The 23,317-nt window shown below is 43.9% G+C and overlaps 1 protein-coding gene across 1 annotated transcript in view; it reads left to right on the top strand.

Moving 5' to 3' along the window:
* The first annotated feature begins 619 nt into the window (after positions 1–619).
* The window catches only part of casz1 (castor zinc finger 1), a 71,667-nt gene continuing 48,969 nt past the window's right edge, over positions 620–23,317 (top strand). Inside the window, exon 1 of the mRNA XM_037478450.2 lies at positions 620–1,026. Within this exon, the coding sequence (XP_037334347.2) occupies positions 978–1,026 (49 nt within the window). The 5' untranslated portion in view covers positions 620–977. The remainder of the gene's footprint in view (positions 1,027–23,317) is intronic.

The following is a 23,317-nucleotide window of genomic DNA, read 5'->3' as shown; positions in this document are numbered from 1 at the left end:
GTATGCCACGGAAATAGAGAGGATCTCTGTGATGGGAGAGAAGTGAAAGAGTTATTTGCTTCAAGCCAAAGCGTTAAAGTAACATCTTATAATCTTTACCTCTCGATGCTCCTGATAAGACACATTAAAGGACAAGCATGTAGATCATATGTAGTATGTCCCTTTCAGTTATGATATAATTTTGAGTTTATGCTTTCATAAAATTGTAAAAACATCCTTTTACATACTTTAGTTCAACTTGATCCAAAATAGTCATTTAGAAAAAGGAGTATAACCCCCTTTTTTAACTATATAATACATTTAAATAATCAATACAAAAGCCTTGCATACTGTGCGACTATAGTATACTATAGTATAATACAGTTTATCAAACGCGTTCTCTCTTCCTACCAAAAGGCTTTTTCCCCCAAGTGTTGTGCTCCCTTCATTTGAATAGAGGCAGTAGAGGCTCCACCCCAAGAGGGTTGAAAGGGCTAGAAGACCACAAAGATGGAAAAGGCCAGCCCACTGAGGGAGGGAGAAAAAAACTGCTCCGGTTCCTCTGCCATAATTTCCTATCAGCCTATTCAGACAACATCCCCAACAGCTTGGTCTCTGCCTGTGTGTGTGTGAGTGTGAGTGTGTGTGTGTGTGTGGGGGGAAAGCAGAGAGCGGCAGAGAGAGAGAGAGAGAGCAGCAGAGAGAGAGAGAGAGAGAGCGAGCGCGCGCAGGGAAAGGGGGAGGCTCTATATTCTTTCACCTACACCCCCCCCACCCCTCCGTCAAACCACAGGAAGGAGGGGCCAGACCCTAAGCTGCCAATCAAATCCGCTCATGGCAGCCGGCATTATCTCAGCAACAAACTATTGACAGATTACATGTCAAGGAGTTTAGTGCATGATTGAAGGAAGCCTTTTTTTATCTAGTTACTTTTCCGCTTTATTTCCCCCTCCACCAACCAACATTCGAATGACTTTCTGACAGAGTTGAGTAATATTATGAAAGTTACATGTCTGAGAGGATTTAACTTCGACTTCCCTGAATATGGTGAGTACTCTTCTTCTTTTCTGTCTTTGCCAGATATGTTTTATTAGCTGACAGTTTAAGGTGTGCCTTTATTTCTGACTAAATACACGCAGAGGGGAAGTTATTTGTGATTAAACTATGTGCCCGAGCACACGTAAAACCCAAGTGTTGCGACACCCTTATTTATAGCTCTTTGACAGTGCCCAAAGGTGACTGCAATATCAAATATGATTGCCCATTGTCCAAACAAACAAGTCAAGACGCTGTGTGTAACATGCCGTGCACATGAGAAGAAACTTCACACAGCCAGTTTCATTTTCTCTCGTCAGTGTCTATTTCTTCTCCACGACGTGAGAGAGCAGCAAAAAAGTCCCAGTCACGCAGTTCTTTCTCTTCGTCCTTGTTTTCCTGCTTGTTCAGTTAATTACATGTTTTTGTAGGAGCTACTATTGGTAGTGGAGAAATACAGGTATCGGTTTTAGCCACAAAGACACGGGTAATGCTCTTAGAGTACATAGAATGGCCTAAGGGTTTGTTACCAAGGGGACAAAGCAAACAAACTGCTGTGTTGCTCTTGTTGTTACACATGCAAAAGGTACGGGGAGCAGGGCTGACACCTTTTCAGGTACTTCTAATCAGTTCACACGCAGTGCATTCAGGGTTGTTACCTAAAAATGTAAACACTACAATAGACCTAATGCATTAGATTGTTGGTAAAATTACCACAAATCATTACGTTTATTTAAAATGAGAAAAATATTTTTCTCATTGATTAGTATTTTTGGTGCAATTGCACCTGTGGGGCAAATCATTTTAATTCTCATTGTACCTGTAACTGTCAGGTTACAGTAATAACAGTCACTGTGCGGACTTTTGAAGGGAGGAACTTGTCCTGCTATAACTGGATTGCACCGTATACTTATATAAGCTCCACTCTGCTCGCCCCTTTACCCGTATTAAGGCTTTCGTGTGTGTTTTAAAATAAGTCATACCTCACACTCACATTTAGGCAGTCTTTCTGTGTGCGTCTTGTGGTGGTGTCTTCCTTTTAGGCGTGTGTGTGTGTGTGTGTGTGTGCATTGATAGTCCCTCTGTATTTCACAATTTGCACTACAGTTAAATATAACTAGTGAATGACTACACTTTTTAGAGACATTGTGGGTTACTTTTGATACACGTAAAAGTCGAGAATATTTAGAAAAGGAAATAATTCGAGTAAGCTGTTAATTTCAAAATTATATTAAAATAAGAATTACTGTTTTAAATTTATGAAAGGACGTATCTAATTTTTTACGTTGAGATATAGTCTGTCTTTTATTTGATGTGTTTTTTGAAAAAGAAAATCTGTAATTACAACTTTACTCAAGCAGGTTATGCTCCAGGCAGTTCTTTTGAATACCTTCATGTGCCAGTTGTGTACTCATTCTCCATTTTATTCTAATCCTCTTATAAAATTATTTATTGTTTCTCTCTTGACACCACAAAGGCGTTTCTGCTCTTTAAATTGTACATGGCAGAATTTTTGAAAAATAAAATCCAATCTTTTTTTGCAAAAGATATTGCAAAAAATTACAAAAAAAACTCTGAGAGACTGTGCAGCAGACCACTGTCACCACAGGCTTCACAAACACATTTGTAAGACAGACAAGAAGGCGTGCTTATTATGTCAGGTTATTTAAGGTGTCCTGCATTAAAGGTTAAAATGACAACAGACAAGTAAAACTGTAATTGTGACACACCCTAATTTCCAACTTTTCGTCAGCCCAGAAAATGTTTTTCTACCCTCACACGAGTCGTAATGTTGATCGCCTGCTCCCTCACTGAGTTGTCTCATTAACCCTTTGTGGCCCTCTCCATCTTTTACGGCCTTCCACAGAACCAGGATGAAATGAGGGAGAAAAACAAGCCCAGTTCTGAAGGCCTTCAATAACCTTTTATCACAATTTAGCAATAACCTGAATCAATTTGATGTCTTAAGCAATAAAATATGCTGTTGCACCCTTATTTCTGCTGCTCCTCGGATGACAGTAAATTTACATTTTTTAATTAAACTAGCCAGATTTTTTATTAGGGGGCTGGGCTATGCTAATGGAAATGTTGTGTACAGCAGATTAACAGAGTTTTGAAATAAATTTAACAGGGAGACATTTGGAGGGAAAAAAAATGCGAGTCATTGTCTTTAACCTCTTTCATGCCGATTTCTCCTGGGGGATCCTTGTATTCTAAGGAGCCTTGTCAGGGAAGAGTGCTTCTCAGCAATGAGGTGATTAGTATCGCCTTGTCAACCGAGGAAAAACACTCACATTCTCAAGATTTATTTTTTAAATACCTTGTTCAGATGATACCAAAATATGATTTTTGTTTTCACTTACATACGCATACTGAACACACTGAAGCAGGTCACATCACGCTGCTTGAGTTTGTATAGATTGAGTGTTTAAAAAAAAAAGTATATTTTTATTAAATGTTTTTTTTAATTGTCAAAAATATACACATAGACACATTTTATTGAAAAAACTAAAACTAAATTTAAAACAATGCCCCTCCAATCAATTCCTCTAATTTCCTTTTTCCATAAATAATTCATTTTCTACCTTTAAATGTGTTTTTCTGATTTCACACCACATTCGAAAAGAACTATTAAATAAGTGTCAAATACAGTAGTTAATGGCAGTGTATATGTTTGTGTAGTTTTATGGTTCGCTTTCAGCCTTTGATTGATGTTACGTGAGGCTGTGTGTGTTATGCCTGGTTTTAGCGGAGTGGCAGGGGGCGAGAAGGGGAAATATAGACAGCAGACAAGGGGAGGGAGGTGTGTGTGAGTGTGTGTGTGTGTGTGTGTGTGTGTTGGGGGGTAGACAGAAAGAGTGGGACAGCTGAGTCCTGGTTGAACATGTGCCCAGTCATCAGACACAAGCCACCCAACACCATAATTACCTTAACCCCCATCTTATAATACCCAAATCACACCAACTGGCTTTTTCTTTTTTTTTTTTTTTTACTGGCAGAAAGAGGAAACATGAGAGATGAAACAATCAAATAAACTCCAGATGCACGTGGGCTGCCATGCATCTTGCCGCGGTAGCCAAACGTGTTGGTGGCTACTTGATATGGGCCGGGAGCGAAGTGGCATCACCACCCCCTTTCTTCAATCCTGTGCACTCATGCAGTGGCCAGCACCTAATTAAAACCTCAAAGCTCCCCGTCACCAATCTGGAGTAATGGCCTAATTAATACTCGCTGAAGAAATATTCCAGAATGATAAACAGGTTGCACCTTGGGTCTTCATTGCCTTTATTATCTCAAATATAACGGGCCAAGTTTTTACTATCAAAGATAATGCATGTTTGTTAAACTAGACTACTAAGAAAAAAGAGAGAACGGTGAAATATCATTTTTAATTATACTATCTTATAAAGAATGGAAGTTAATTATTAATGATGTCATTAATTAGAAAGTTTTTAATTATGTATTATTTTCTGGGTACATTTCAATTGTCTCAGCGTTAACAGCCAAAAACGAATCCTTCTTTTTTTAAATCTCACATATGCCATGTCATGTATTCTTGTGAGATTCAAGAGAAAAGCTCCCTTTTAACTTTTTTCTTTCCCCGACCCGATTTCCTAATCTTAAATATGAAATTACAATTTCATGCAAAGTCAGGGGGAAGAATAGTCTCTAGTCATTGACATGCTGTATAAGAGAGGAATCGGGGAAAATGAAGAGGTAATTAGCAGGGTGGAAGACTTTGTCGCATTTGCCTGAAAGCGCGGTCTCCACTGGCCATGAATGAATTTGCATGCTTAGTTTATCGAAGCACACTTATTAGGCCAGCTGAAAGAGAGATTAAGCCAGCACAAAATGTGGTGACTAATCCTTTTAAATGTGGCGATGGGGTCTATAAGGTGTGAACTATTACGCACGTAGGTCTGTCGGTATGGAATGTGACGCGCCACAACTTTCATACAGCTGACGTGTGGGAGAAGAAGCAGCAGATGCGGGGTTAACTATTTAATGACAAGGACAGTGATTGACACAGGTAATAAATTGATAGTTTTATCTCTAGAACAAATACAGCAGGTGGGGTCAGCCTTGATATAATGACGGAAACGCTGTTTTTTTTAGTCATCAATACCGTGGTTAGTTCAGTTAATCGTACATGTAAGGTCAAAGCTAAAAGATGAGACGAGAAGGTGTTGAGCTAAATCCGTTTCCTCACTCTACTGCTGCTTTTTTTTAATTTTTTATCATTGAGCACATCTCTAAGTTTCAATTCTCAACCAGCTTTCCTTTGACAGGATTATGGTGGCTGTTGTGCCGACTGTATGAAAGAAAAAAGAAAAATCAGTACAAACAAACTGAAGCAATTTTTTCTGTCAACCTTCAGTGTGAGGAGGAAAATGTTTGCTCTGCCGAGTTACGGAGCCAATACCCCCGTCCTCGTCCGTAATTGACTGCAAACAGGAACGTAGTGACTTTTAAACACTGTCCTCCTCTTCCTCCTGTGTGTCACACAAACACACACACACACACACACACGCAGTCCCCGTCCCGGCACCCCTCAGCCTCAGGTCCCCCCGTCTGCCGTGTATTTTTTCATGTGACATTCTATTCACTTGGGTCAGTAGCAGGCAGCACCGGCAATAATTACTGGCCGTACACGATGAATCTGAAGCCCAGCTGTTCACTTCTGTCACCCGGCGACAGAGAGAGAGACAGAGAAAGAGAGAGAGAGAGAGGGGGGAAAAGCCCAGTTTGCTGGATTTCTTTCTTTTTTCTTTTTTTTTTGACTTGGTAACGTGATAGGATTACATGGTTCCAGAGCCCACACCTGTTAAGAGGCTGTTAGCAGAACAGTTGGCAGTCCCACATCCACAGCTTAGCCTTTTTTCCTCCTCTTGTCGCTGTCCATCCCGTATCCCCTTTTTAGGATTTCACCCCGCGTGCATGACGAGGGTTCGTGTCTCACTGGGCTCCTGCCTCAGTCGGGGGTGAGGGGTTGGTTTTGGGGGAGAGTAGGGAGTGTGGGGGCGGTGGGGGCACGGGCTCCCCCCCCCTGAGACACGTGAGCAGCGTGCGTTTGATGTCGGGGAGCGTAGCCTTAGCGGCCTGTGTGCGGGAGGCCTGACGTGTCTTTTTCCCTCCTTCTCCTGAGACACGTGTGCCATCGGTTGCACTTCCCTCTCTGAACTCAGTCACACCGAGGCCACACCCCCCCCCCCCCCCCCCTTGAACAACGTGTATTCGAGTAACACAACAACAACAGTTCAACAATTCAATTTGGTTTTGTTTTCCACCAGGGTGGAGGGCATGTGTTGGCAAGGTCATAAAATCCCCAAATACAGGTTATACCAGACGATTTCAATGATTAAGGGTTAGGTTGAGACGTTTCTGCATATTTTAGGAGTGCCAGAGCCCTGTTGTCTATTAGAAATACTTTTGGAAGGAGTGGAGAAATGAGTAATGCATCAAATGTGTTGCCTGTTTTCTCTTGTTCGTCTAATAATAAAGTAAAAAACAGCCCTGAATGTTGTCTGAAGACGGGCAAATACTGTTTAGGAGGTAGTTTGTTGAATTCGGTGACAGTTGACATGGTCAGAAAATGGCATTACAGGAGGTTGTTTAGTGCCTTGGTGCGACGTCTCTCACGGCCTTATTTGGCATTTGGCATTCAGCAGCAACCCGGCTCTTTGGCTTCGTCCCTTTCAATGGGCTCTCAGCACCTGTTCCCCCTATTGTGCCGGAATTTTCTATATTTGGCCAGAAGTTGAAACGCTCTCAATTGCTGTGTGTCACATTAATAGTTGGAAATGAAGTCGTTATTCTGCCTTCTTAGTCGAGAGACAATACAAGAAAACATGATTTGACTTGGGAGAACTATGAAACATTTCTCTCCAAGGCATCTAAATGTCATGTCGTCCCTGGCATGTTATTGACACGTTGCATTGCCCGGCGTGCAATTTAACTTCCTTCTGAAGCACAGGAGAAATAAAAAAGAGCAAAGTTAATAGATATCTCAGGCTAAATTTTAATTGTTCTGATATGTAATCGCTAAATGACAATAAAAAAAAGGAGCAGGGCCACTTTAAAAGCTTTATCTCTCCTGCTCTGTGCCCAAAGTGTCATGTCCATAACAGCACCACCTGATCTACAGAGTAAAATAACCGCTAAGGCTTATTGTTTGGACAATATTGGAGCCCCCCCCCAAATCTCCACCCCCCCCAGCCTCCTGCTCCCCCCGCTGCTTCTCTCCCCTCTCCCTTGATTCATTTCACCCACTGTCCTCGGCTGCTAGAAAATGGCGTTAATTTTTTTATTACCTGTTTGACTCTCCAGCCTTATTACTGTAGCCCCTTAATGTTCTCTGTAACCGTGGAAACCAGATGAATAAATGTCCGCCAAAGAAAATGAGATGATTAAACAGGTCACCCTTGCAAAACAAATTCGCTTGGTCGAGCGCAATTTGTGTACCAAGCGGCTGTCTTAACAGTTTGCTAACAAGGGGATTGTTTGCCAGACTGACTGACAGAGAAGGGATGGGGGGGGGGGGGTGAAGATATCTGGGTGAAAGGATATGATTAAAGAGATAACGTTTTAGATCACCGGGCTATTTGTCTCATCTCTTTATTCTTTATAGCAATGTGTTGTTTGTACAACGTTTTAAAGGTCCACCTCCCTTTATTTCATATTCCTTGAATAATGAAGAAGGAGATATTTATATAAGGTTTTTTTTTTTTCTTCCAACATTTACAACGAACAGTTGAATTTAAAACAGCTCTCCGCATTACTGTCAGAGGCATTTGGTCTGTGATAATCCGCAAGCGCAGTAGCAAATATAATTTCCCTCATTTCATGTGGCAACCAATGATTACTGCTAATTGTCCTTGAGGCCATCTGTATAGGATGGCTCGTCCTCCACCGGCGCTGGAACGGTACTGGTCATGGATTTACAAGTCCAATAATAATACTTAACTCATGCAACCTCAATAGTCAGCGCAAAACAGCTCATATTCATAACTGCAGCGATAAATATGAAGGAGGGTTTTTTTTTTTTCTTCTCAGATTAAACAGTAGCCTGAAAGGCATTGCGGTTTTAAAATGTCACCGAGCTGCTTTCCAATGATTCTGCTGCCCTTCCCTTCCTCGTACAGGTGTAACGTTCTCATACAGTAGAGCTCTCTGGCGGTGTCATCCAGGGAAAGAAAGGACTCGCTCGGGCATACTCAGCCATGTAACGATAGGGCAAACATGCAGACTTGGATTAGAACCAGGCCTGGGTCGCCTTTGTGACCACAAATCATAAATGCGGGGACGCGGCGGTGGCGTTGTTTATGGAAGGATGCCACGCCGCCCCACTCAAGGGTGTTGCCTGTTTGTATTGATGCACCACCACCACTTACTGCCTCTGGCTTTAAAAACAACTTCCGCGTCCCACTCGGCCCAGCCATTTTGTCCCGTTACCAGAGCAGATCCCAAATGTTCACCACAGCTTCGGCTTTGAATTTAAATGCAGGGGGGGGGGTTGCGGCTCAAAGCAGGGCCGTGGCTTCTTCAAGTCGTTTGTGGGACAGAATATGGCGAGCCAGTTTTTCCACTGGTGGAGGTGGTATTTCACCGCGATACAGGGACACTACAGCTCAAAACTGAAAAGCACTTATGCATTATTGATGTTTTAATTTGTGCAAATGCCCAAGTCTTTGTTAAGTGATTATAGTGCTGGGGAGATAACAGGGGAGGTACTTCTCCATGAAACAAGAGCTTTCTCGCTGGCCGCACTGGGAAGCCATTGGGCTAAATCTAACGAGTCTACGCTTCCATCCGGCTCGGTGCGAGAGCGAGGGGGAGAGAGGTGGGGGGGTGGGGGGGGGGAGCGGGAGGGTGGTGGTGGAGAGGTGAGGAGAGTTGGCTCAAAAATATTAACGTGCCTAAGATAAGAAAAAATTCAGCCGTTGATCTTTTGTCCTCATTTCAGCTACACCCCTCCCCTTTACGATGTTGGGTTTATAGGTCTTTTACATCCCTTATCAAAAATTATTTGATGTAAATACAATGCAACTGACCTCAAAAGCCCTATGTCTACACACTTGTCGTGGCACACTAGAAACTGACCTTGGGAGAAGAATGCAAAGTTATTATGCTTGCAAAACAAGCCAATAAAATAATACACCGTTGAAAGGAAGGAGTTCGGGTAAATATGAAAGCGGAGAGAAGAGAAGCACTTTTCTTTTCCTGCAATGATTAACTCAGAACAAAGGTTATCAAGGATGACATTCTTTTAAACTCTGTAATTTATGTAATTGCCCTCTCTAGCTCCCTTTCCAGATAAACAGTGATGTATGAAAAGGTTTTAACTTTCCCCTCGAAAAAACAACCATACCTGTACATGCACACTATGAGGTGAACTAAAACTGTTTTCTTTCATACCTTAGCTCATCCAAAATCAAACTACCATTTTCCCGAAGCATTGAAACCTCTGTTTCCTCTATCGTGCCGCTCGGTGTCCAAGCGCGTCCTCGTCTCCGCTGCTCCCACACCTGCAGCTGTTCACACAGCCTGTCTTCCTCCATCACCTAATGCATGTATAACCTGTGAATTATGCTGTGTTCATTCAGCTCAAACTGCATTAATATGGGCTCTATCAATGTCAACCCATGAGATAAGTGTCTTAGTTTTGGCTTTGGTTTCGGTATTAGTCATTCTCTTTTGTTCAGTGGCTTTATTCTTTGGGAAAATCTGCTTGAGTATGGAACTAGGCTTTGCCTTCTGCTTTGAGGTCCCTGGTGGAGGTAAAACACAAGAGCACGCGTGTGCACACGCACACACACACACACACACACACACACACATACACACACACCCATGCACGCACACAGACAGTAGGCTCTGAGGCTTCCCCAAGCATTTACTGCTTTATTAAGCTGTCTCATGAACCCACTAGCAGAACATGAGAATACAGGGGGAAAAAAAGAAAAGCCCATATTACTTAGATGATTTGATGTCATTTGTGGACTACAAAACACTAGGCTTTATTGTGTGTGCAGGGAGAAAAAGCGGGAGCTGAGAAAAAAAAATGGAGTTGGCTTAGAAATTGTGAATTTCAATTAGCGAACGTAATCTGAACCTGCCGGCTTTGATAGAGCCTTTTTTTTTTTTACTAAGAATACAGCAGCACTTGTAAAACATTAATTAAGCAGACTTGTTTTTTTTTAAAGGATGGAGCAAAGTGTGCTCTCTGCAGTCCTTTTCACTGAACAAAAGACGGTTACCTCACACAGAGGAATGCATCACCCAAACCATTTGGAAAAAAAAGGGCAATTCAAATTGGAGAAAAACACAAAAGACAAACAAGACAAGCCATTGAGAGTAATGTTCCAAAGGCGATGATATCATACGAGAACACAGCCTTTTGCTGAAGAATAGAAATGTATCCCTGCCTCAGTGAAACCTAACCCTGGCGCAGGAAAACGAGCCTCTATTTTAATGACTTTCTACCTGACAGATGACTTTAGACCGCCTTTTGGATCACATTGCTCAGACTTTGTCTCTTACATCATCAAACCATTGATTATTAATTGTTTGTATGAATTGTTAATTCATTGGTAATATGAGTTATGATGGCATTATTTCCCGTAACGTAAACAGATCATTGTTTGGTCTAAAAAGTCTAAGACTGGTACCCTCTTCCATGGTGTCGGTTTGCCGTGCTGAATGGGGGGCTGAGACACGTTAAAATGTTCTTTGAGGCTACATGAAGCTGATTGCATGCGCTAAACAATACTGACAAGCATCAGGGGATTTCAGTGTATTTACTTGCATTGGTTTTATTTTCCATGAATGTTTCAAGGGAGAAAAAAAAACACACAAACCAATTTCAGAAGCACATAATGACAAAGGTGTAAAAAAGCATGTTAAAGTGGATATTTTGTCACTTATTATAAGACTTATGCAGTTGTATGGGTTCCATTTCTTGGAAAATATAAAAGGAAAAGATTCTTCCTCCCACATTTGCACACGGCGTTGTATGTACATTTTCCACAGACTTGTAAATCCTCTTGCAGTGGGTGATGAGTACACATACAGATGATACATTAAAACTGCCATAACTCGCACACCCAGCAAAGCTAAAAATCAATTGGAATGGATAGTTAAGCTGGCCCCTAAAAATCAATGAGCAATTCATGTCCTTGATCACAGAGTGTCATTCCTCTCAATGTTAGAGGCTGATGAGGGCTGAGCACACACGCATATACTCACATTTAGCACAAACAGACATGAAAATGCACACCCATTCACTGTGCTAGTACTAAGTTAAAAGTAAATTAAACCCACTGGACAAGGACGCATAGTTTAATTCACTTAAAATCTATACCTATTCGGTGCGGTTCGTTGGACTGTATGTTTTAGTTTATACAACACAATGAATGTTCAAAGCTTGAATCAAAATTCGTTGAGACAATGTTAAATGTGGTTGAGGAATTTCATCAGGGCCAACTGGTGAATTCAACATTGCATTACAACTTAAATAGCATGGAGTCAAATTTCAAAGCCGGTGCTGTTGTTTTTAGACTGCGTAAAATGTCTCAATTCAACGGCATTGCACACCAAGCCCGAATTATGAAGATGACCTTATAGCCATTACATAGTCACTGCAACACAAAAAAAAACACTCGGTCACACACAGACACACACACACACACAGTGGGCTTTCATGTAGCAGAAAGCCAGTAAGGTCAGCAAGATGAGTAGGATGAAAATTCTGTGTTTCAAAATAGCAATTTTGCCCTTATTAATGCCATTAGTGTAACAGTCATAATGGATCAAATCAACGGATGACCGAAGCAACTCCTCTGTCTCTGCGCTATGACGGGATCACGTCGGGAACAATTTGGGCATTTTGTGTTGATGAGTGAAGTTTCGAGTGTTAAAGTATCCTGCTAACTGCCCCTAAATAATGTTCCCTTTGTCTATTTCTCTTTACTCCGTTCCCCCTTTCGTCCTCAGCTCTGCAAACATTTTATTAATGATTTTTTACTTTCATTTGCTATTGCCACCCTTCACTTTGTGACCCTTTCAAACTACTGTATTTTTAACACAGATTTAGATAATGACAGTCATTGTTGCTCTAAGGGCTATTCGCTGCTTTGAGGCAGCTCATGTCACTCACACTTTGTATCTCCTCGTTGCCAATTATAGCGACACTGACCAATTCCACACAATGCTGGTACAGAAATAATGTCCATGCGTCACCATATCTTCACTCTCGAATCTTAATTTCTGTTCTCCTCTTGTCCACAGAGTCTGTGTTTTATGAGTTATGAGTTAGCAGCAGTTGCTTTGCCCTTAACAGGTGGTCATCTTTTACGGTCTATTACTCTGGTAACATTTGAAAGGGTCATTCAGCCCACTTACTAAATACTTCAGAATGGGGTAGAGGGCCTTCGAAACAGTTGTCGCCTGTCAGGAGGACTTGGAGGACTCGCTCGTCCCCCTCCTGGAGGTGAGGATTTTCCAGCAGCTGTCACTTGGCCTCTTTACCTCGTGTTTTTTTTTTTCTTCCTTCATTTGCAATAAAGCAGGAAATGAATGTTTGTGGCAACTGGAGGGGGGAGGGCAGACTACAGCGCCGTGCCCCGTCACTCACAATCTCACCCATGTGTGTCCTCCTCTGGAAGGGTTACATGTCTCATCAGCCGCCTATCATGAGATGCACGCGAGGCGAGCCTAAACGCAGAGTCCTCCGCCTTGTGATTCAACTCAACCTTTTAAAGGCTCCAGTCACAAAACCCTTTCCATTTGGCCGCTGTTTTCCTTTGCCTCTGTTCCGGCTCTCCTCGACTGCACTACTCTCCTGTCTCCCGTTCCCCTCTTCCGTTCCCTGCCTCCCTCAACCCCCCCCCACCCCCCATCGCCCCCCCTCAATCCATCTGCATCATGTCGATCTGTCAGACTGCCAGTGTCTGTTCCAATTAGATTCCACTTAATACACGTAACCTCGATTAACACGCAATCAAGCCCAGATAAATCACGTCCTTTAAGTCCCCCCCCCCCCCCGCCCCCCCCCCTCCCCCACATCCCCCTCTCTGCCTTCTCCTGTGTTGCTTTGCATCACTCAGTTTTTTCTCAACAAGCTTTCTCCTCCGCAGTCGTCGGGCACAATGCGTGAAATTCCCCTCTGACTGCACGGGCAGGTTAACTCGGCAAACGCCCTCGGCGGTGACATTTTGCTGCTTTTCACCTCCGAGCGAACGTTCTCTCTCAGTTCGGCCTCACTCCTGTCCTCGCAAATGGGAAGTTACCCTCTTTAGTTGCCAGAGGGACTCCTGTTGGTGCCCTTCTTTCCCTTAAGATGAAGGTTTCTTAATGGCATCTTTGGTTGAAAAGCTACAAAAGACACCCTGGACTTCCTCTGCATTGCAGGATGCTTTGTAGTCAATTGTCTCGGTGACCTTTTTAGCGAGCGGACAATTGGTTTGACTAGATTACAAATTAAGACACAGCACCAGGCACTTAGACAGTAAGTCTGTTAGAGAGCAGTTCTGTTACTACCAGCCGTTTGAATTTTACGCATCCTATAAATGGCCACAAAGTCAGGTATCACATGCACATTGTTCACTATCAGTAAAGCATATAAAGTGTTTGCTTTAACAATATCTGATATGCCATAGTTCCTCTTTGCCAGTGGCAGAAAGGGAGAAAAAAAACAAAGCCACTACAGAGCTTAGGATTCAGGGCCGATTATAATTCTTTAAACAAAGTTAATAATTTACACTGTTTATGCTAATAGGAGGAAAGAGGACTGTTGAATTACCAAACAGCGAAAACCTCTAAAAATACAAACCGAATGAAAACAACCCGGGGCACTGAAAAAGCACACGCAGCACTCCTGGGGTCTTCTTTTATTAATCGCAGCTAAAAGTGCTAACATTGACATGTTGAACAGATTAGCCTCTTTAATAACGGGGCGGGTCAACGTGGCTACCCTGATGATCCACGAGGGCGGCCCGTCGGGAGGCGGATCGCCGGTGTGTTTCATATCCTGACCCCTGCCTCCGTCGGGTCGACCCTGCACTAAAGATGCACTAAACGTGTGCATTCACCAGATGATTAGTATAGCATCATTATTTCTCTATCACTCATTTGGTAGCTTTCCTTTTACTTCCCCCCCCCCCCCCCCCCCGCCCCCCCTCACGTCCACGAAGGCTGTGTCCGACTGGCCACGGTTTTTGTTTAAACGTGGAAGCTGTGGCAGTTAGAGACTTGGCTTCACGCAGCGACAGCTTGTTTCGTACACGCTCAGGCTGCTGCTGTACAGCGTTAATGGTTTTAAATATCTCAATGCTAGTTGGAGCTGACAAGGCTTGCCGGTGTGTAAATAGGGCTTGGATTTAAAATAAATTAAGCTATGAGAAAGGCTCACGTTGATCCATTTCTTATCTCCCCTGCTGCCTTGTCAGTCCTTTCAAAGTTCAGGGACAAGCAGTCCTCATTCGCAGTTTTTAGCAAATGAAAATAGCTTTTTGTTAGTACTAAATATTGAACATTGGTATGTCTAACTACATTAGATAATATACTTGCTTGAAACTGTTCATTGCTGTAAAACCAATTAAAAAGTCGTGCGTGTTGTATTTAATTAGTATTGGGTGCAAACAAAATGAGTATTGAATAGACACCCGATAGCCCTCTGCCCTGTCTTTTTCCATTTATAAACTCTGTCCAGCCACAACAATGTGGCACTGTCTCTTTAAAAGGGCTGACAGTTTTGACTATAAGTTGAGTTTTTTTTTTTTTTTTCCTCTCTTCCCAGAGAAAAAAAAAGAAGAAAAAAAAAGAATAACGCTGATGAGTTTCAACAGCTTCAGCCAGGCGATGGGCAAATATAATAAGTGTTTTCGTAGACGTCACCAATGATTATCTCATCTGGGCATTTTGGGTGAATGTAGTGGATTTAGAGGCTCGTCTCCCATTGTGCTGACATCACCCTTTAACAAACGAAATTAAATCATGGCTAAAATTGTTTGAAACTCTCCTAGACTCTTTCTCAAATGACTAAACAATGAGAGTCTGGGAAAAATGTAAAGAACGCCGTGTGCGTGAGTATGGGTTTAAGGTTATCTTGTTGCGGGGGATGGGGGGTGAACTGCGGAAATGGGGGCAAATTTACCCTCACACTGCATAATGCGAAAAGGGAAGCCACTATTAACACATTCTCTTAATTCTTTTTAAAAAGCATTGTGACACAGTACTTTGTATATTTAAAAAAAAAATGTGTGTGTTTTTTGTTGAGATTTTTTGCCATTTGTAAGTGTATTTAAACTTATGGAGAAATGTCACCAACCTAAGTATGGAAAAGTCTCCCGTAAGGAAACTCTCAGAAGGTATATAAAAAAACAACCCAAGTCAGTCTTGATATAGCTCTACTTTTATAGATAGAATGTCAGATTAAAGGGCAAGAGTGTCTAGTTTCAACAGCCAGGCCACGCTCCATGGAAAATGTGTTTTGATACTGATACCACTATGACAAACTACAGGAAAAGAGAAAATGATACCTGTATATTTTATAAACACATTTTGGTGAACCTGTGAATGACATGGAGAATGAGGTAATAGTTATTATAAAGTGACCTCTACAAAGTTTTCCTTTGAAAATAGAAAAGGTTGCAAATAAATGGCTAATAATTATCTTTTTGTGTGTTTATTCATTTCATAGCACGGTATTTCAGCCATAAGATTTGTTCTACCAGCACAATTGGAACACACAGGGGTTCGTCAGCTGTCCCGTTTCACCACTCGCGTGCTGTAGTCGGCCACCCATGACCTTGGGAAATGAACAAAGGGGTGAGAGAGGGAGAAAGTGAGTAAGAGGAGTCACTGAAGGAGTGCTGGCGAAGTGTGGAGGTGAATGGAGGTAGTGGGTTGAGGAGAGGGGGGGGGAGGGTTGCTGCTAAAGGCCTCAACTCAGCCAACGTGGCCTGATGTGACAGGATTAGCTAAGCCCCGGTGAGCATGGCTGGTACTGTGAGCCTCTATGTGAGCGTGCGTGCGTGTGTGGGTGTGTGGGTGCGTGTGTGGGTGTGTGTGTGTGCGCGGCAGGCAGGCGGTGTGCGCAGCAGACTGGGGACCCAGAACTGCTGCTCGCCACCAGCCGAGCCAAGACAAGACATGGGAGATCAACAGTGTGTCAGTGCATTGCTGCCATCCAGCCTTAGCCCTCGTCCCCCTCCCCTTCCACTAATGGGAGAGAGCCAGTACATAGAAGATACAGCCATGGGAGTCCGCATACAGTGGGGGGGGGGTGGGGGGGGGACTAGTGGGCGGGCAGCTGGAGCCAAAGTGAACGCGAGTTGGAAAATGATCCTATTAAATTGAATTAAAGAGGCAGTCTTCATTTACCCCAAGAATGATGGATTTGGATAATTAACAGTGTTAATGGAGACTGGTTAAAGAGGGCAAGGGAAACCGGTCATTGCAGACGCACAGCGAAGGGGCCAGGTCAGACCTGGGTTGCATTCGGCCCCGCGGCCCATAAGGGATGCCCTTCCCCCCCCCCCCTCCCCTGTTAGAAATAATTTCAAAAGTGTTACCAGACACCATTTGGAAATGCAACAAATCCCCCTCATCTCTTTCAAGGTGTTCATTTTTTTCCACACATCTCGACGAGCGTAAGATGATCTGGAACAAAGCAGATCAAAGTCGGTGGTGTCGCGTGGTTTTCTCGCTGGGCCTGCTCTGTAGGAATGGGTGTGAATGGGGAAATTAAAGGGTGTCACTGATGGGCATGTAGTGCAGTGTCCATATATTTAGTGGCGTAGTGCGCTGCAGCAGTGAGTGCATTATACCAGTTTAATGCCTTCATCTCGGGACCTAATTATGATACTAGTTGTGTGTGCACGCACATGTGGTGGTGTGCTTGTGTGCCTGGCTTTTCACTTTGGTCAGTGCACAAACCCTATCTGCATGTCCCTAATTCTTGATGATGTGCATGCCTTAGGCGGTGTGTGTGATGGAGAGGATGTCTGTGTGCCAAGTTGAAGTGATCAGACGGCAGGGCACGCGCCCTCCTCTGAAAAAAAATTACCCTGGCTTTGCTCACAGCAGCCGACCGGCAACAGCGCGGCGCTGGTTTCCGAAGGCAGGTCGGGACACCTTGCCACAAAGGAGCCGGATTTAGACGGCTCTATGTCCCTCCCGTTAATCTGCAACTCCTCTATCGCGTTAGAAATAAAAGCTCATTCGGAGAAATGACCCGTTGGCTTCAGTTACACGATCTCGGCCACCGCCTCACTATGTTTCTGTTTATCCCTTATATGCAGCGTTTGCTATGCGCTGCGCTGTTTAAGGTCGTGCAGTTTTCTCTCTGCGCCAAGTTGTGGATCTTATCAATTTTGACAGTTGTAGATGCACAACTCTCCATTACTTTGGATCGTGTGCACCACAGCTCACCTGAACCCTGATTAGGAAGAGTATGTCTCAAGTAAAGGGATCAAATAATTTTATGCTACTTTTCTCCTTTCAAAAAAATTAACACCACAGCTTCACGCGTTCGTGTGTGTGTGCGCGAGTGATAGAGTGTGTGAAAAAAAACAATCTCATCAAGCAGGAGGCCGTTTGCTTAGCAAGAGCTGACAGTCTTTGTGTATGTAAATGAAGAATTTAGACTAATGGAGTTGAACCATTTCTAATTTTGTGATGGCAAGAGGATTTTGATTGAAAGTAATTAAGCAAGCTAGCTGTAAAATTAATTAAAGCAAAAGGAGGGGGGGGGGGGGGACTTTTATTGGATTGGATAGCGATATAGCTGCTGTCAGGCAGGGGGACAAATGGGGGTGACCTGGATTCTCTGCCCTCCCTCCTCCCACTCGGGACTTTTATGTCACTTTAATCTCCTTAGAGCGGCTGGTGTGCATTTGTTCGAAATAATCAAGGAAATATGGTCAGAAATTGTCAGCTTTCAGATCTAATTTACCTGACAGCCTTGCAAGTGTGTGTGCACGCGCATGTATGCATGTGACAGTGGCAGGTCCTTTTTTTTCCCTTTGCCCTCTCCTCAGCTTTGTGGAAAATGCTTTTGACAGTCTTGAAGCATCTTGGTTGTCGAAAGGGCGGGGGAGATGAGGAACTTGGGTGGCTTTAAGACGGACATTTCAATGAGGCGTGTTTGGCCCGGCTTAGCACCTCTGACACGGTTGTGTGCGTGCACACACACCAACACGCTTAATTGTCTCTGTGAGATTTTCAGACTCTGTTTGGCCACTGCACCAGCACCTCGCGGCCTCTGTTGTCTGCAGGTAGCCTCATTGAGCAGAAGCAGATTACAGCCATGACAAAGCCTGTTATAGCTACTTAAGCACGGACAAAAAACATTGGTCAATCCTGGACCAGTAGACATGGAACTTTTTGTCCATTTTCTAAAAATACAAATAAATTCGACATCATATTTGAAGTCATTTTTCCTCGGTGTGCCAAACTTTTAGCTTAAGCTTTAATTAAAATTCTGGGACGTTGGTAAAAATATCAACCACCTGCGCAATTTGTGCTTAGCTATTAACCGGTCGTGAAATAGCCCAGCTAATGTCCTGCGACATGTACGGGGTCCATATTAAAGATCCACGGGGTTTCCCAGGGCTCCACACTGGGTGAGATACCACTTCCTCTTAAAGCTTCTCAGGGCTTTCTGGGGGTCTGTGACATAGGGTCTCAGTGTGGCCCTCAGTACCCCCTGAAGAGACAGTTAATTAAGGCCTGAGCCCAGACAGCGCTGCCGGGACTCTCACCCTCCACACCATCGCCTGCCCCCCCCGTCCCCACCACACCCCCTTCCTCCACTCTGCAGCCGCCGGGGCCTGTGGGAAAGCAGAGCGCCGGAGCTTTGCCACCAGCGGGGCCCCTAACGGGATTAGGGGTCCTCTGAAAATAGGACCTCGGCTCCAAAAGCCTCTCACCCACCTTCATCTGCCCACAGGATCCCCCTCTCTTCACCCCCGGCCGCATCCCCCTCCCCTCCCACCTCCCTGTAAGACGGCTCCACCCGAAGCGCCGTTTTATCAATTAATGTAATAAAAGGTGGAACAAAGAGCTTTCTTTTCCCCCAATCTGTAATTAGAGGGGGAGATCTCCTGAGGACTGTTCTTCCATGGGCCCAAAAAACATGATTCCCCCCCTTCTCCGCCGTCGCCACTCAAGCGGAACAACGGCACCCCGATGTATAAGGGTGATAATGTAAATGTAGTGTAGTTTGCCAGGCAAACCGGCACGACCTATTTTGCAGTAGCTTTATCTAAGTGTGAACAAATGAATGTAGCATTTGAAAGAGCGATACATTATTAACTCTAATTGATTCCTTTATAACACCAGACATTTACCGTCACCTTCGCGTGACGCGCTCTCAATCCGCGCTGTCGCTGTCCCTGTTCCAACACGTTACGTGTCGCACCACACACTGTTAACAAAAGTGATAAAACCACCTGAATAGAAAATATCAGATCTGCCGTCTGCCTATGTGTGTTTTTGTCTGTTAAGGTGAGATGTAGTAGACTATTCTATCGTGTGTGTGTGTGTGTGTGTGAGTGCGTCTTTCTCCTTCTCTTGTGACTACACTTGTGTGAAAGTAAAAGGGAGAAAGAGACTCAGCTTTCACAGCCACTGGAGCTTTTGATAGAAATTAGTTTTACAACATATGCAAATGTTCCCCGTTGGAAAAAAAAGGGGGCTCTTTAAGTGACAGGTTGATATGTGATTAAACGGCAATTAGAGTGATGAAAGTAAGTGTTGGCAGTAGGTCAAGCACCGGGCGGCACAGCTAAAAGGTAGCAGACTACTGAGGAGAAAACATTCCCGGGCGGAGGCCAGGAACTGGACCCAAAACAAATTAGAGAGGTGAAAGGAGGTGGGGGGGAGGGAGGTTGTGTGTTGCTATAAACCCACAACAAAAACAGATTCTGTGTTTTTTGCCTGGCTGACAAAAAAAAGACATTCATGATTAGTGCAGGATCCTGTTTTCAGCAAGCCAGTGCCAACATAAATGGATCCTTCAGACTCCATCACACGGCTTGGGTTGCCCACCCGACTGGTACGCTTCTCTCCACTATTGAACAGTGGTGTTCTGAATTTAACCTTTCGTGCCCCCCACCCCCAGCCCAGATTAAAACCAGTTGTCAGCACCCCTCTCCTCTGCTGCCCTTTAAGTTAAAAGTACATCGACTCGATGGTCCGTCTCTCTCTTGCTGTCTTTCGCCAATAAACACGTACACACTCTCGCAGGCACACACACACACACACACACACACACACACACACACACACACACACGCACACACACACACAGATGCACACAAACATGCAGGCAGAGACATAAAAGGGCTCATTCTGGCAACAGATGGCCCTGTCCCTGTAATCCCCTTTGATGCTGCGGTGGGCAGTGGCTCCTGAACATCTCAGGAAGCCAAAGCCCCAACAAAACTTGAGCTACTTTTCCTTTAACTGACCCCAATTGCCAAAGAGCTGTCAGCTGTCAGACCTGGTTAAGAGCGCCTTTCACCGGAGGGGGAGCCTGAAGGGCACGGGTTTCTCTCTCACTCTGTCCGTCTCTTTCCTCTCTCAGCTTCCTGTTTGTTTTGTGCCACCGAAGGTTCATTCCACCTCCGCGGCACGGCTGGGGAAGCAGGTTGACCGTGGCACTCTGACTCGTCGTATCGACGCCACTTATTTCCTCCCTGCTCCTTTCCAGAAGGGGAACGTCCCCGAGCTCTTATATTGGAGCCACAGATGGCAGAAGGTGGGATAAGAGGCTTAGATTTCATCAGAGCACTCACCTTAATTATTGTCAATTGTAAGAAAAGATCTTTTCACTGCTTGTGAAACTTATATGCAGCGCACACACACACACACACACACACACACACACACAATGAGATCAAGAGCTCTTCACTGCATCACTTATTTTCTAGATATAGAATAGTTTTAGAGTGATTTACAGTAGATATCTTTATTTGGTCCTCTTCTCAGGCATTTTATGTAAGCTCTCTTCAGCTGAGATTTGGCAAGTTGGTGCTGATGAAATAAATCTGCTATCTTTAAAGAAAGTGGTTCAGTTTGATAAGATCCAATCCCCAAGATAGTAATGAGCTCACTAATGGGGTTTAAAAATAGTTAACCCTTCTTTCACAGTAGTAAAACGTGACTATAGTTGAATTCTTCACACTATTGCTGTAGCTGGTATTTGACAAAGCCTTTTTTAGGTCAGGTTGATGCTCTTGTATTCCCAAAGTCTCTGATTGTCAAGGCACAGAGATGTGTTCAACACTCTCGATTAATTTGAAGATCACTCACCCAAATATTTGAGTGAACCAGAACCATGTAGCACTTTGGCTTCTTATTAATTTTGCACTGTAAATAAAATCGAATGTGAACTCACGTCTTAACCTTTGTCTTAAATCATTTCTTCTCCTAATGTAGGGAGCTCCGTTCTCAGGCTTCTAATTGGAGGACACCGTCTCCTCTGATTGCAGCGGTTTTCTGTTTTTATCATTTGGAAAGCACCAAGATTGAACACAAATGGGGAAACCCACATTAGTGCTGGCTGGCTTTGTGATTTCAGAGAAGCCGTCTGTACGGTTTGATTATGTATTATCATTTGAGAGCTTTAGGGGATAATCATCACTGAGATTTGCTCACATTTCCAGCAGGTCTGCTGAGATGCATGTACGTAGCTAATGGGATTGGGCTTTTTTTCCCCCTACCTCTCTCCTGTGGCGTTATGGAGCTGGCAGCTGAACTTGAACGGATGCGCATGGTGCTGAGTCGTGCACAAGACTATTTTAAGACTGAAATGCGATTGTTTTAATACTTTAATCCACCTGTCCTTGGCATTCAGGATGTTGCAAAAGTCGCTTAATTATTTCAGTGGCCTCTATTCATCCTGGTGAAATACAGCACCCTTCTGATGATGAATAAATTCATCTTTGAATTGATATTAATAGAAATTGGTGGTCATTTATCTTGGGGAATAAAAGCAAATCTCACTGAAGAACCCAAACGCAGAGCTTAAGAATCTTTCTTAAAAGATGTATGGCCTAATTGAAATTTTAAAAATGCATGTATGCAAAGAGGATCTGGAATACCCCAAATCACCTTTTAAGAGCGACCTATTAGAAAAAAAACAGAATTCTCGGAATTGTCCCAGGTTCACACCACCATAGTATGCAAACACAAATATTTTCCTTTAATTAAAAATGCCTCGTCTCGCTGTATTCTCCCCCATGTCTGCTGCCAGTGCCCAACGACGCCCTCCCTCGCATGTACACACATTTTCACACACACATTTTCACACACACACACTCTTGTGATGCCCCGTTCAAATCCATTCACAGTCACATACATCCAGCCGAATTTGAGGAAAGTGATTACTTTAATTGTGTCCCGGGCCGCGGATTCCTCTTGACTAGCTGCTAATCTGTCAGAGCCTGGTTGTCAATTGAGGACCAGGGACCACCGTCACCAGCAGTGACGGCTGCCCAGTTCACTGATAGCCCCCCGAGGGACAGTTAACCCTCAAACACCCCCCCACCTCCAAAAAACAAACAAAAAAAACAAACACCCCCTCTCCCCACGTTCACCCTTCCCCCAGACTGGTCCACCCAAACCTGTGGTGGCACTAAATGGGTGCGAGGTGGTTGAATAACTGGTCTTTGTGTGAGATTGTGTGCGTGCGTGCGTGTGTGTGTGTGTGTGCGTTTGCGTGTATACATGTGGTCTGGCGGGGGGTGGCAGCTTGATAGTAATGCATGTTGATGGTTTCAAAGATACTTCATTTCAGAAACAAGGGCCTCATTAAGCATAGTCTTCATCAGGCCAGCAAGCAGCGGGCACATTAGGGGTCCTCAGGAAGTTAGAGTACAGCAGGAGAGTGCATTAGGGAGGCCTGGGGAGACACACTCCCTCCCTTCTCCTTAGTTTCACTTCCACATCCACAGCTTTTCTATATCTTAATGCACCTTTCAGAGGAATTTGGATAGAGGTCAATAATTATGCTCTTTAAATTATTCAGTCAAGGTCCTCTGTAATTGTGCTTTTTAGAGCTCGGACATTGACATGGTTTACTGCGCCATGTTTGGGGCACGGCCTGACCGGATGAATTAGTATTAAGTTAGAGAAAGAGGATGTGAGCTCCAGCATCACGCACTCGCCACGGATGTGATGTGCGTTCATGAAATTTCAAAATGTGCCAAAATCAGATGAACACGTAGAATCCTTTTGCTGAGCTCATCCATATTGTTTGATGTCTCTTGTCTGCGCCGGGCTTGTTGGTGTCAGAGAC

This window comes from Pungitius pungitius, chromosome 1 (genome assembly GCF_949316345.1).
Source record: "Pungitius pungitius chromosome 1, fPunPun2.1, whole genome shotgun sequence".
In the NCBI taxonomy this organism is placed as follows: Eukaryota; Metazoa; Chordata; class Actinopteri; order Perciformes; family Gasterosteidae; genus Pungitius; species Pungitius pungitius.
The sequence above is the reverse complement of the archived record's forward strand: the minus strand, read 5'-3'. Positions and strand labels throughout refer to the sequence as shown.